Raw genomic sequence first — 15,218 nt, forward strand, 5'->3', positions numbered from 1 at the left:
TTCATGGCTCAGTACTCCCTAAATCCCTCGAAGTCCCTTTCTGTAACAAAAACTGGCTGTGTGTTATTCAGCTGGGGATGCAGTAAATGCTGAAAGGCTGATTGTGAATATTGATTAATAATCAAGTGACACAAACCCAATTCTTGGAGGAACGAGTCAGATATGCTAAAAAACTCTCATCTGTGGGGAGAAAAATACGGATTGAAACAGTGGGTTGAAAAGGTTATGATCCTGAAGACCAAGACCAGCATGCAGGACTTTTCCAGGATACAGATGAACTTACTTGAAGACTTTGAGAATTCAGCTAATGAAACCCAGACCAGCTCACAGCTGTTCGTTGTGGCTTTCTGGATCACAATTAGGAGGGTGGTGGCCCAGAGAGGGAAACAGGCATATGGATATATGGGGGGGGGGGGGGGGGTCCTGCTTTCAGTGTTAATTTCCATCTGTTACACTCTCATACATGGTTAACTGCCCTTCCAAAGACTTCATTTATCTCCATTTCAGAATTAGGCAGCAATATATCTATATTCATACAGGACTCTGAAGGTTTCTTCTTGAAGTACTCTTAGATCCTCAGGTGAAATTACATCCAGTATATCAATAGTTTAAAAGTGTATCCTGGAATCCAGAAAGCAAAATTGAAAGCAGGATTCGGCTTATTGTGTTGTGTCTTAAATCCAGGTCTGATTTTAGTTAAAAACTTGGCAAGATGCGGCAATAGGCATCGTATATTAATCAAAGATGAAGGCCAACCCGCTGCCCTGCTTTGGGGAGAAACCTGCCTTTTTTTACTGTCTTTCAAGAACAAGGTAGACTTGGAGAGTTAGTAGAAGTCTTCGTGCAGTAACTGGAGCATATAATTCGGAAAATGGTGGTCTATGGACAAAATGGTTCATAGAATGATTCAATCGAGCCTCAAATTGACGTACTTGGTAAGTGAAATCTTACGTGCTGATCCTGTTTTGCAAATATTTGTCCCTTACTGTGGCAAAAGGATGCAGTGTTTCTCCCATGCCCATGTATCTGCAGCTTCGCTCCACGCGGTCCCACTGCTGCACTTACCCCTAACACCAAACCAAAAGAAAGTCGGATGCTTTTTGTGTTTCCCTTTTGTATTTCTCTGGCTTGGTTTCCTGCTTTCACCATATTTTGCACCTTTTTTCTCAAACTTGGACAGTTTAAAACACAAGTGGAAACTGATGGTAGTATCCAAACTTAGTAACATATTGGATAGCTTTGCTTGGAATAATTGCCTCTTTCTTTTCATCTCATCTCAATGTTTAAAGAACAACAATACCTCATCTCCGCTAAACCTTTGAACCTTTCCTGGATATCGTTTGGTAAGTTAAACTGGCAATCCAGCGTTTGTTTAGCTGATCTCTAAAACACACAGAGGATAGGAACTCAAGTGTTTGGAGGTAAAAAGTTGCACCTTTGGGATTGTCAGAAATAATTTATATTTCCTGTTTGATCTTTGAGATGCTTTTTGCTATTAAAAAAGTAAAACACTGTGCATCTCCCACACTGCTGCCTTTCTAGCCTATCAATACTTTAAGATGGGGAAAGAATGTGTTTAGCTGTCATGGCAAAAGATTTATAGACCTACTGCTTTATAGACAACCCAAACTTTGGAGCTGAAAATGGTCTAAGTACCTCTGAAAGATTCATTTGGCTGTTTGGTAACAAATTAAGCATCTGGAAGAAGCAGCTGAGCAAAGTCAGTCACTTCATTATGGCTTTTTGAGCTGTTTGCAAGACTAGTGATCCTGAAGCAGCCAAATGAAACAAACTATTCATCAAATACGATGCATGGAGTAAGCAAGCGAACATGGTTAAACAAAACATGGTGGTAATTTTGCCAATTCATGAATTTAATGTGCACTCGCAGAGCTCCACGGCGTACCTTGCATTTCGGAAAGCCGTTGGCCGAGCCACGCGCTTGGAAGCGGCTTGGTGCAACACGTTGGCCTGGGAGAAGGCTTTGGTCGAAAATGAAGTTGTTACCGAAACATTCCCTGGCTGCGTGAGCGATATATCATCCTCTCTTTGCACTTGAATAAAAACAACTATTGCCACTGAATTCTGGGCCAGAGCAGGCCCAAAACATGGTAGAAAGGGGCAATAACAGAGTTTGCCTTTGGGATTTCTGTGCGCGTCGGCTCGTGCTGTTTCATTAATTGCGCCTGTTCCCCACCTTGTGCCAACCACCTCCGAGGCATGGCATGTGCCAAAGAAATGTCAGCATGCTCTCTGGTATCTCAACTATGTTTTTATACATACCGATATGCTTTCCTCCCCTCCCCGGTCTCCCTACAGCTGTTTAGTACTCGGTCTTATTGCTAACTGTGTGCTTAGCATCCATGTTCCCAGCCTGGAGCGAGCTATCGTTCACCCTGGCTCTGATCTCTGCAGCCTGGTCACCCGGGGCTGGACGTGACCAAAGGGAGATTTTGTGTCTCTGTGGCCAGGTATCTTAGATTTGAGCTGTCTTGCCTTCTGGTGGCAGTTGTAATTAATTTCTGGGGTGGCCTTTTATATTTCATGGGGTTGCCCGAAGGCTTCTGCAGTTGTTGCCTGTGTCCAGCCTGAAAGTGCTGGTGCTCTTTGATTTGTTTTTGGTTTGTTTTTTTTTATTATTATTTTTTTAATCAATGCCTTTGCATTAGCTGTCGTGCTCCTGCTTGTTAATTGAATTCAGACTTGACACAGATTAGCATTATGACTGGAAGCCTAATTCTTTAAATGGAGACACAAATGCTGCTCTTAAATTAGTTGTTAATTGCTTTTATTTATCAGAGCTCTTAAGTGTGGCTGTTTAGATGTCAGCTAGCAATTTTAACTGCGACTGCCTCAGCATATTTCTGCTGGAAGCTGTGCGATGTAGGTCAGATACATGACAGTAAAAAGGATTATATCGTTTTGATCATTCACACTTGCTACAGGAAACACCATATTCTTTCTATGGAGTGAATATGACTGTAGCACATGCTGGTTCTGTCTATATAATGGAAACTATATTTTCCATAAAAGTTCATATATTCCTTTATTGGAAGGATCTCAGATGAGTGGGAAAGCGAACTGTTTACACACAGCAAATCTAGTGTTTGCCCAGGGTCGTCAGGGAGAGAAGACAATTGTACCTTTAATTATATGCTCAGTTAAAATGAGGAGAAGCTTGGTGATTAAATCTTCAGCATGGTGAAAACTCAAGGTATAAATGTTGCATTTCAACAGGCAACAAACCCTAAGTCTTTAAAAAAGAAATAATTTTTTTTTTCCCCTCTGTATCTCTTCTGTAAAATTTTTTCATCACTGATTTCATTGCATTATCAGGACTAGAATGAGAAACACTGCTTACAAGCAAATATAGCATTTGAATATGGGCCAGGAATTCCTTTTACAGTATAAGCTTTTGTGTGAAATAAATCCAAACAGCTGCTCACAACTTAAGTCTGAGTAAGTGATCTAATGCTATTGCTCTGGTCTCAAATTTGAGGCTAAATTGTTTCTTTGCCAAAGACTTCGTGCCAACCTACCTGGTCCCAATTTGTGAGAACAAAGTACATTGTTTCTGCTGATCTGGGAGTGAAATCATTTTATTTGACATTTTTTTCCATTATAATTTCAACCCTCACGTGGGAAGCATCCACGAGGTCGAGCCTTTACTTCTCATCTCTAGTCCTCCAGGATATATCTCAAGCAGGAAAAAACCTCCTTGTAAGGTTAGTCCAGCATGATGTATAGGGGTATTTTAATATACCTGAAGACTCTTTTTTTTTTTGGCCATTAGTGTAATTGGCTTTTGATTTCTTTTGTTCTTTTTTCCTTAGATCTTCCATTCTCATTCTTTTTCTCCTGCTTCTTTTGCTGTGCTCTTCATCAGCTGCTTCCCAAGGGCTGCCCGAGAGATGACCACAGCCCAAACTGGAGACCCCCATCCAGAGCCGAGCCTTGGTGGAGCATTAGCCATGATTAAGCCTTTTGGCATCAAAGCTCCCTCAGACCTCGGGGAAAAGCTTAATTTGGGACAAGGAAGATATCCCCAAAAGACTTAAGTAAAGGTTTCTAAGGACTTCGGATGCTCCTAAGTACAGGAGATAACCAGAAGCTAGTATACGTGGGGCAGCTGATTTTTCAGTTGTCTGGTTCCTCCTCCGTACAACCACACTTGTACATTATTGGGAGGATAGAGGGAATGTTTAAAATAACTACAAAACATTGTGGCCCAGTGGTGTTTCTATTTAGACCACTAATTTTCGTGCTTTAGGAAAAAAAGGTCAAAGTACCAAGAGGGGAACTTCCCTAGCTAAGGAAAAGGCAGAGTATTTTCTACAACCGTGTGGGGCACAGGATGTATCTCTCAAATAAATGGTTATGCACTTGCCCTTTCACAAAAGGTTATAATTTCCAAAGAATTTGAATTATGCTCCAAGTGTACAGTTGGAGCTTAAGTTCCTGTAAGATTTATTGCAAACAAATTAGCAGAAGGGAGGAGAAAAACCCATTGGCCAAGAAATGTCATGTCCTCTCCCGTGGTGGTGACTGCCTTAGCTGCTACCCAGAGAAATATCGGAAATATGCCTCACAGAGCAAACCAGAGGATTTACATACTCGTTCTAAAAATTTTTTTAGTTTAATAGAAACTAAAAATGAAGATGTTTGAAGTATGTATGTATTGTATTTAGAAGTTTGTGTTGTTATTGAGCTTTTTTCTACCTAAAAAACTAGCTACAGGTTTAAAGAGTTTAGGTGCATTGATGTGATAAGCACAGCATAAAAATTTGGGTGCTAAGAAAATGGGAAAATTTCCTGAAGTCACTTGGTCTGTCTCCTGAATGTGTTAAATCATCCACTCAATTCACATGGTGCAGTTGCCTGTGTTTCTTCTGGTTGCTCTTCCATTCCACCCATGGCCAGTTAGAAGATGTTTTCCTGGCAGTGAACAGCATCATTTTGTATCTGTTGCCACTGTCCTCAGACAAATTCCAATCTCTGCAAGGTCACAGTAATGTTAATAATAGCCCTTTCCTGTGTGCCAAGTGGTATTTTAACACCGCTGCTCGGAGTACCTCTCCTAGCATTGTTCCACTGACACATTTACTGGGAGAGTCGAGTTCCTGATGGCTGAATCATGTCTCCTTTAAATTACATTGTCAAAAAGATCATTTATCTTGTGTGTTATGACTGGCGCAAGCAGTAAATTGAATAACACTCAGTCAGTAATCATCTAATGTACTAGTCTGTGCTGCAACATAGTTCACCTTGCAAAATCCTCTCCCGAAACCATCAGTCGTAGTTGCCTGGCTTCGAAGATAACTGCACGTGTTCGTGCTTCTAGATCCCACACGGTGCTGAGTGGTGGGTGAGATGCAGCGTCCTGAAGCTGTATGCCCCATCCCTGCTCAAGGAGCTATGCCAAGAGAAGGGTCACTCCGTATGCAGGAGAGGACTTTTTTCTTTTTTACTTTTCTCCTTTTTTTTTTTTTTCTTCTTGTGTCAGCAACTGGCTGCTGACAGATGGTCTACTTTCTTAGATGGACTTGTTGGATAATTCAGGGCAGTATGAATTCACACATCAATTCCGTTTTGAGTGTTTGGGAGGAGGATCGCCTGGGTCCATCTTTTATTACTTAACTCTGTTGAAGACAGTGTGGTAGTTTCACTGGGAATTTTATACCAGGTAAAATTACTTTGAAACAGCCAACCTTGTTAATATCCATCGTTTATAGGTGTGACACTGCTGTCATTGTAATAAAATTATATGATTAATTTTTTTTTTTTCATTCTGCACAGCCTTTACAAGGCTTCATTAATGCTAGCTTGTTGCTCATCACCTGGTTGGATTCCTGGGGGACTGCAGGCTTTTTGGAAGCTAAGCCGACACAATACTATTAGGTTTTCAAAATCAGTCGTTGTTGCTAATGCTGAACTTGGCCAGGAGCACACAAACACCAAATGGCTGCTGTAGTTGGTTCGGAGCAAAACTTCAATCCCTGATGTAGTGTTCTCTGGTTTCCCTTGATCTGCAGCATCTGCCGGGATGTGCATGTGCTGGTGGTAGCTTGCTGGTACCATCGTGTAGAAAAAAATATCCCTAGCTGTGGCATTTTCTCCCCATACATATCCCACATGGAAAGGATTTTGCTCTGTGGGTTTTGTTTCACCAAGGTGTGCTTTTGCTCAGTCTTTTGAAGCATATGGCATCGTGGAGCCCTGGTCAAGGGTTAATGCAGGTAATGGAAATAGAACCGGCTCCAGAAGCTGACTTTGTATTTGTTTGACAGGCTATTCCTGATCTTCTGTCTTTATAAAGATGTTGCCTGGAGGACGATGTGTAGAAAACAAGGTGGTTCTTAAAGGGGTTGAGGAAATGCCTTCTGCATGCAGAAAACTTGGGGGCGGAGAGGATTAAACAGGAGGAAAATGTTTCTTTTGAAGACCACAGGAGGAAGAATTTAAAAGCTTTTTTAAAGATGCTGAAATTGTGACATGTAATAGTGCAGTGTTGGATGAGTTTTGAAACAGGAAAACTTTGATTTTTATGTCCAACTTGATTTGTAACATGGAAGTGAAATCTGTTGGTGATATTAGCGTGATAGTTGTGGGCTTGCTCTTAGGATGGGCTTGGCCCCGTCCCTTGGATGCTTTATGGTTTGCACATGGCAGCTCGCGCACTCTTTTTTAGGAAGCTGAGGAACAATGAGGGTGGAAAATCCTGCCAAAATGGGCATTAACTGTAGACTATGTCCACAAATGTGTTTGTATGAGAGTAATATTTAAATATGAAGTACGTGATTCTTTGCCTAAAGTCTCTAATGTATACGCTTCTCTATAGTTACTGGGATCTTCTGGGGATATATGAGAAACAGCATTATTCAGCTGCTCTCAGTCTTGACTTGCTCATTTCTCTTCTCTTGCAATTTTTGTATATTGAAAATGACAAAGAATATTTTATTTTTTTGCTGTGGGATCCTGGCTCTGGAATGACTAATTTTGATTGTAGATAATAAGCATTAGCTTTGAGTACTTCTCTGCTCCAAAAAATGCAATTCATCAAAACCCAAGTACTTTGTGTCAGATCTGAATGTTTCATGAGAGATTTTGTAATCCAACATGTCAAATTTGTTTAAATGGGAGACTGTGACTGAAAACCAAAGGAAGCAGTAAGTGCTTCTTTATCTTGCTTACCTTATAGATGTGACTTGCAGTTCTGGGAAAAAAAAGAAAATTACCTAATTTCTGCAAGAAATACACAACTATCTCATGCTGTAGAGGCGTTTCCAATATGTATATGTGCTCCCTGTGTTTGTAAACAGGCTGATGTTTCAGAGGGGCAAATGTATTGACTCGAGTAGAGCAACGCTTATCTCCATCTGCTGAATAACCCCATGCAACTTGGTCGCTGGTGACTTCTCGCTTCTTCCTGGAGACGCCTTTGTGTTAGCAATTATTTGAGCAGGAAAAAGCCTAATTTACAAATGCTTTCTGAGAAAGCAGACCTTGAGGGTATCCGTTTGTTTGTCTGTTCCAGGCAGTGATGCTTCAAGTTACCTAGTGCTGAAGATACCGTAAGGGTAATGAATTTCAGTCAAATGCTACCAGCGGACTCCAGTGTGAGCTTGGCATCACTTTTGTTCCCCAGCTCTATCGCTACGTGGTTTTCTAACTTGTATCCATAGCAGGAAAAGGAGTTTGTGTTCACTTTCCAGATTCACATTGATAAAACTGTGCCTGACTTGCCTAACCAGTAAATCTCTGAAAAGAAGAGACTGTGACTTGCTTATGATTTTTCTAACCTTTCTAGGTGTTTTAAGTGTGTAGGACCATATGGGTGCGATGCACAGGGATGGTCACTGTTCTCATAAAGAAACACAAAACTGAATATGTGTGCGTGTTTGTGCGTAGACCCTTACTTTCTGAAAGATTTTCAAAGTTACCATCTCTGTCCAGGACTCGTACTTGAAGCAGCTGTCTTGGTGCAGATGTGGGAAACTGAAATCTGCTATGAAAACCTTTCTACCTTGTATATAGCAGCCCCTAGAGCTGCCAAAATATGCATCCTCTTGTTTTAAAAATAGAGGGGAGTATACTGCATACATCTGCTCCTGCCCTGCACAGTGCTGCAGCTGTGCCAGCGTATTATCTGCAAATGGCCTGAGTAAGACCAGCCATAACAAGAGGGGAAAAAAACCCCATGTTTGATGTAAGTGCAATTGTGGCTTTATTCCAGTCACTTCTTAATTTATATCTCAAATTCAGTTTATCTTCATGCCCTAGTGACTAAACAAAAGAGCTGTATGCACTTGACTGTTTGAAGAAACTGTCTCTGGGTGTGGGAAAAAAAAGAAAAAAAAAAATGATGGGGGGGTGAAAATCCAGAGTACTGAGCGAGCGGCACCATCTCAGTTGTTTTAAATGGAACATAATTAGCGCTTTAAGCGGTTTCAGTAGGCTTGTATATAACACTTCACTCTTTGAATGAGCTTGAATATTTTTTTTCTTTTGCAACAAGCATCCACCCAGGGGAACAGGGGCCTCCGTTGGCTGCAGTTAAGAAAAACACATAAACACCCCAAATTTGCCTCTGGTCTTGAACAGTTGTGTCATCTCAAGCTAATATATCTCATGTCCCGGTTTCATTGGTGCTGGTGAACGTTAGATTTCGGACTTGGACTTGCTCTGCCCCATCTTGTTGGGAGGGTTTAAGACTCTGCCCCCCCCCCCCACCCCCAGCTGCATGCCCCATCCCATCCTCTCACTGGGAATCCCTCATTTTAGCTCAGCTGTGGGTAAAGGAGAGTTTAAGACTGTAAACCTTTAGTCTTGAGGTTCTGAGATGCTTTAGCCAAAACATACCTTAAATGTTACCCCCTTATTATTCCAATAATAATAGCAATATTCCAGTTTGGTTCCTGGAGTGGGAGTTTTCTTCCCCGACACGTTGCAAGGAGGATGCTTGTGTGCATCCTCACTCAGAAAGGCTGCGGTGGAGGTATAAGAAGGAAAACTATTTGTTTCTTGTTCTGTATCTTGAAAGCAACTGGATCACGTGTTGAACTGCAAGGAGCTCTCCTCAGCTAACAACCAGAGGTTGCTTTCTGGGTGGCTTTTCTACTAACATAAAACGTAGCCCAGGATTTCAGAGAGTTTTTGGGGCACTGGGGCCAAATTTGAAATGAATCTAGATATTATTTTTGTGTTTTATTTGGAAAAAAGGCTGTAGACTGTATGTGCTGCGTGTTTCCAATCTGCATCTGGTATTTGCTTTGAATCTTTGGGTCCGTTGGAATCCAAAGCCAAAGAGGTTCACGCAAAGTGTTGTGACCCAAAACTGTTTAATCTTAGATCTGTGGTCTCGGAGCCTGTAGCCCAACTTGAATACCTGATGAGTATCAGCTGAGCAAGCAGCGCAGAACCTGACTTCTGCCCATGAACCATAAACCTCTTCCCCAGGGAACAAGAAAGTAAATTGGCCTTTGTGCAGGAACAGCCAGCTAGACCAGGGCCGTGGTTTCCTCATGCTCAATACCAGACCCTGCGGTACGCTGCCACGAAGTTCTCCTTGCTTCTAAGTGAAGCCATATGAAAAAAAAAAAAAAAATCCACTTTCCTGAGAGTGGCTGAACCAACCAATTTGTTCAAGCTATTCTTCTGGTTGACTCATTTTTAAATGAAAAAACACTGATATATTAAAGGCAACTTGAAAAATGCCGAAAAGGAAGAAGGGGAAACAGAATCTAAACCATTTCAACCTCACCAAAAAAAAAAAAAAAATATTAAGTGAAAGCACGTGAGCAGGTAGACCCTCCAAAATGGTTTAAAAACTTAATCCCATGTTAGAGCAAGATGAGTTATATGAGTTCATCTAGAAAATAAGGCTCTAAAAGTAAGTTCAACATTTATGATTAAGAGGTTACAACATGATCATCTCACTGTGTCATGCTTGTAAGGGAAAAAGAAACCTCTGATTTAAAGATATCCAGTAAGACAGGTCTTCATTTCACTTGGCCAAGGTTTTTACTTGAACGTTGTTCCCAACTACTTCTCTGTATCAACGTACCCCCCAAAAAGTCCCCAAGAGCCTCAGCAGCACATGGCCTGAAGAAAGAGATGGGCACAGATTTATGGTTAATACGTCTGTGTATACGTTCTCTGTGGAAAAGGGTGATGTGTAGAAGTGTAAGTGAAAAGAGAGCGCAAGCCTTGTGCCACAAGTTCTTGGGTAAAAATGTGCTTCGCTGGCTTAACGTTTAAAACGCATCGGCTGTCTTCAGTGAGGCTTTGTACCAGGCTCTTTTTCTTGCTGGCGTTTTAAACTTGCTTTATGTTTGATGAACATTGATTTACCTTATGCTCAACAGTAAGGCAGGCAGCAATTTGCCCATCAAGCTGAAGGGACAGGAGGCAGTGATACAGCCTCCCAAGCCTGGGAACGTGGGTCAAGGACCAGATTTGATTTAATTACAAGGGGTAAAAAGACATTCAACACGTGTAGTACCATAGACCTGCTTTCCTGATACTGATGGATTACGGTGTTCATTGAGCAGCTCGATTTGCAGTCGCCCAATTTGCAATGGATAAATTAGTTCAAGTAAGGGTAACTTACTGCACTGTGGACAAATACATGGTTTTGGCTTTTGACAATATTTTACGTGAACTATGAAGTGATGTTGATTTTTTTTTTTTAATATTTCATTTACTCACCCGCAATAGATGACATAAGTGGCTGCTACCCAGCAGAAGAGCGAAGTCAATCGAGTCTATTTACTGTGAACTTTTTACCTTGTTTCTGAGTAGCTATTCTTTAGATGCGCCCATCAGCTCATCCTCATAATGCTTCCAAATAGCAATATATTTCTTTCTCTTCCTTTGTCTTTGGTTTACTAAATCTATCATCTTACTGGAAAGCTTACGGTGTTGTCAGAAACTGCATATTATGCCCTGGATTGAGGCTGTTTATCTTGAACGTGACAAGTTGTTTAAAAATAGACTGGTTTATGCTTTGTATTCGTTCTCCTCTCCAAAACTGTCTTTCATAACAATGTAAATAAGGAACTCCCAGAACTGATACAGCAGAGCTGGCACGGTTAGAAGAAAAGGTTCAGCTATTACGCAACAGTCATTAATGCAACACAAATCTTAATTATATTGAACAAGCATCAGACTGCAAGGTCTTAGGAGAAGGAGCCACTAGGTAACAGTTTACAGTCAACATTTATCTTCAAACAAATTCTTAGGCCTCCTTAATTTCCTTTGTAGTCTCTTAAATGGTTTGGAAATGAGAGGTGTAATATGGATTCACTTTATGCCTTTTAGTGAGTATCTTTTAGCAGTATCCATCATAGGCTAGAAATCGCTAAAATAATAATTCCTAGTCGTGCAGACCATGGACTTATTCTCATCTGCACAGGGTGAGGTTGTAGATAGCGTTAATGACTCCTGGGTTACTCTGGTGTGCTGTCCTCTCGCTGCAGGGAGCCGGGAGGTCTCTGTCCTTCTGCTCATCCGCATCTGGATCACAGGATTGCGACTTGCAAGTCTTGCCCACAGCGGATACTGGGTGTGATGTTCTTCCTTTAAATCCCCACTAAAATCTTCTCTCCTCAGAGATGTTGCCATATTCAGCTATTGATTGGCAGCAGGATTCTAGATACTGTTTCTAAAATACTACTTTTTTTATTGTTGTTTTTGACCAAATTGCTTTCTGATAAAAAACAGCAAGTAAAACAGATGAGAATGGGTTTGGTTGGTTTTGGGGTTTGTTTCTTTTTTTGCTTTGTCAACTTTGGTTTAATTAATGGTTTCCACAAGCGTGCTATACTTGTAATTCCATGTGCTGCACCCATCTTACAGTTTTCCTTGAAGACTGTAGGGAAAGAATTACAGGATCACAGAATGGCTTGGGCTGGAAGGGAACTTTAAAGGTCATGTAGTCCAATCCCCCTGCAACGAGCAGGGACATCCTCAACTAGATCAGGTTGCTCACAGCTCTGTCCAACCTGACCTTGAACGTTTCCAGGGATGGAGCAGCTAGCACCTCTCTGGGGAGCCTGTTCCAGCAAGGGCAATAGTCAATTTTTCACTTTTGGCATGATATATTAAGAAATCCCTTAAATCTTAAAAAATACAAAAATCAGTATTAAATTTCTTTTTAAAGGAATTTTTGGTTTGTCACGTTGGCAGTTGAAAGGCTCCAACCTGAACTTTATGTAGGAGCTCCGTGCATTCGCCCTTCGATATCAGCCCTCCTCTAAATTGCCTAAAAGCTTCGCTACCAACTCATTAGTCACTTGCTTAAAAACTTGAACTCCCCCTCCTACAGCTTCATTAGGACGTTTCCTCCTCCCTAGGAAACCCTGGGCTTTCTCATCACTGCTAGCAGAAGAGGTAAAATAAAATTGTTAGCGAGTCGCCCCAGGTGACATGCATCCAGGAGGAGTCTATCAAAAGACACCGAAGGATTAAGCATTGCTGGTGTTTAAAGCACCCTGGGGCAGCGGTGGGTGGACGGGGAGGCTGCAGCCTGCTGAAGCCCAGACTCTGCTGCAATTAGCCAAGAGGGTGGCACAGGTAGATTAGCTTTAATTGCTCAGTCATGTCTGGTCTATGAAGTTGGAAAAAGTGCTTCATCAGAGTTGTGGTTCCCCCCCCACCCCGGAGTGGCTTGACTTCAGGCTGGAGGGAGTAAACATTCCTCCTGGGTGTAATGTGATATAATCATCTACCTGATTTCAAGAATTAACGAGGCTGAAAATATGCCTTTTTTTTTTTCCTTCTTTTTTTCCTCCCCCAAAGAAAACTGCAAGCAAGTTGCTTAGGGAATTCCGATAGATGTTTTCTACCAAGCCGTTGCGAGCTAACCCCTATAGCTGCCGTCCCCATAGCAGGGGAGTACGTGGGGCTTGGAGCTCCTGCCATAGCCCACCTGCGAGGACGGGAGGAATGCAGGTGGGCTGCGGAGAGGGAGCGCTGGGCAGTTCATCCGAACTTTAAAGAGAAAATGCCACGGCTGGAGATGCAATTACACGTTTGGGTACAGAAACGTTTATGCAGCAGGGGAAATTTTGATAGGAGTGCAGAAATATTTAATGGTCTTTGTTTATCATCTTTTTCCTTTAAAAATTTACAAAACAAAAGCAGCAGAAAGGAGGGGGGAGCAGCGTAGTTTCACGGATTAAAAAGCGAGCTCTTGCTTTTTGTTGTTAACGTCGCTGTCACCCAGCAAACGTTCCTCCGGAGCTGGCTGACCTGCTGCAGAAGGCTACAAAAAGCGGCTTTTTGTTTCCTTCTGGCAAAGCGCGTGTTGCAGGAGCGTGGATGCTGCCAGCTCCCGGGCAGGGAAGCCTTGCTCCGGCCGAGAGGCTGTAACGTGTCAGCTAACAGCACGAAGGACGCGGCGTTACGGCTTTGTCGGAGAGCTGGATGCTCTACGTGTGCTGGAGGAACAGTGTTCTGCATCTGTGTTTATTGTTTTGAGTGTCTTTTTTTTCTTGATTAAGGGTATTTTGTCGTTTATGGTATTTTATCAATCACTTAGCTATCGCTATCCAGAAGGGTGAGAATACAAGCGAGTTTTATATCTGAACCTGGGGTCTGAAATTATAAATGTATGATCAGATCTAGGCTGTGTTAGTGGTCTGCACAAAAACTTTTTCTGACTCGTATAACAATTAGTAGCGAAAGGTTTCCATTCCTCATTTTAATACTCTAAATATAGTGATTTGCTAGACTGTAACAGCCATTTGCAGCATGCATGAACTGTGCAGGACTGCCAACTGCTCTGCAAAGTTTTTTCCAGAATTTTGGAGCCCTTAAGACCTGGTTCCCTCTACTACGTGGGCAATGCCGATAACTTCAAAACCTGCTTCCCACCTTGCCTAGGAGCCTGGCCTTGGCTTTTTCACTAAAATGATATATTTTGTGAAAAAAGTGGTGTTAAAGATGTGCAACCTACTATTGTTTTTTGGTAGTCGGGAAAGGGGGGAAGACCCAAGGCGGTCTGGATCCAAAGAGAAGGTCACGGGGCAGGTTCCCTCCCGAACTCGCTGCCTGCTAACCCTCTACTCTCTGCTTTCCGCAGGTCCTCCGGGGAGGCGGGGGAAGCCCGGCCGGCGCGGAGAACCCGGTAAGCATCGCCTTTCCCCAGCGACATCGCTGGGCACCCCGCGAGTGTCATTGGGCTGGATGTGGGAACCTTTCAATTCACGATGCCGGTCATCTTCATCTAACGGGCTGCAGAATGGGGGGCTGCCCACATCCCTGTGTGCTGGATACAAAGGTTTTTATGAAAACCAGAAAAATAAACCTAAACCCTAAAAAAAAAAAAAAAAAAAAAAAAAAAAAAAAAACAAAAAAAAAAAAAAAACACAAAAAACCCACACAAACAAAACAAAACAAAAAAAGCCAACCAGAACTCCCCCCAAAAAACTCAACAACGACAAAAAAAAACCCACCAGAGGAAAAAACCCTCAAAACACCCTCTGCTGTTGCATATTTTATCCATTCTTCCATTTCTCCCTCATAGAATTCAGACCCATTATTATCGCATTCAGCAGCGAAGTGGGACTGTAAATTAGCACAAATCTATCGAAGCCCCACAGCCGTGCTAGATGGGAGATGTGCGCTGGCTCGTTCCCTGCTCAGTGTGCCCTCGGACCGGGTGAAACCACAGACTGGCCTCACTGGGAATCTTTATTTGAGCCGTTTGCTTTAATTATATGCCTCTGTCATTTCGGTATCTGGTGGGTTGGTGGTTTTTTTCTCTTGTCTTGTGAAATGGGAAAGCACGGATCCCGTTTCAGCTGGGGAGAAGTGTTGTTTATATTCTGCTGTTAGGTCTGAAGTGCTGTTGGAGAGGGGGGAGATGCGGTTGGTGTTGCTCTTTCTAAGGAAAACAGAGAGGAATGTACCTAGAAAGCCACCCAGAGTTTGCAACTTGCCTCTGTGTATCGGAAAGCAGCAGATGGAATTTTATGCTCCTCGGCTTTTATGTTCTTGAATGTTAAGAGAATGAATGGAGGCCAGGTAGATTTTTATTTAGCATGGAGGCTGTTTTCTGCTGCATGTTGCTATAGGAAATACATGGCTGGATTTTTTAAAAAAGCATAGGCAAAAAAAGGGCAGCATAACTTTCTGATCACTGATATTTTAAACAATTTTTTTAACTCTGGGGAAAGGAAATCAGGGGTTTTGTGCTGCCGACTATGGACTGATCT

The 15,218-nt window shown here is 42.2% G+C and overlaps 1 protein-coding gene across 1 annotated transcript in view; it reads left to right on the plus strand.

Annotated features, from left to right (window-relative positions):
* COL23A1 (collagen type XXIII alpha 1 chain) overlaps positions 1-15,218 on the plus strand; it is a 192,699-nt gene that overhangs the window by 122,918 nt on the left and 54,563 nt on the right. Inside the window, exon 3 of the mRNA XM_049830000.1 lies at positions 14,084-14,128. Within this exon, the coding sequence (XP_049685957.1) occupies positions 14,084-14,128 (45 nt within the window). The remainder of the gene's footprint in view (positions 1-14,083; positions 14,129-15,218) is intronic.

This window comes from Accipiter gentilis, chromosome 26 (genome assembly GCF_929443795.1).
Source record: "Accipiter gentilis chromosome 26, bAccGen1.1, whole genome shotgun sequence".
Classification (NCBI taxonomy): Eukaryota; Metazoa; Chordata; class Aves; order Accipitriformes; family Accipitridae; genus Astur; species Astur gentilis.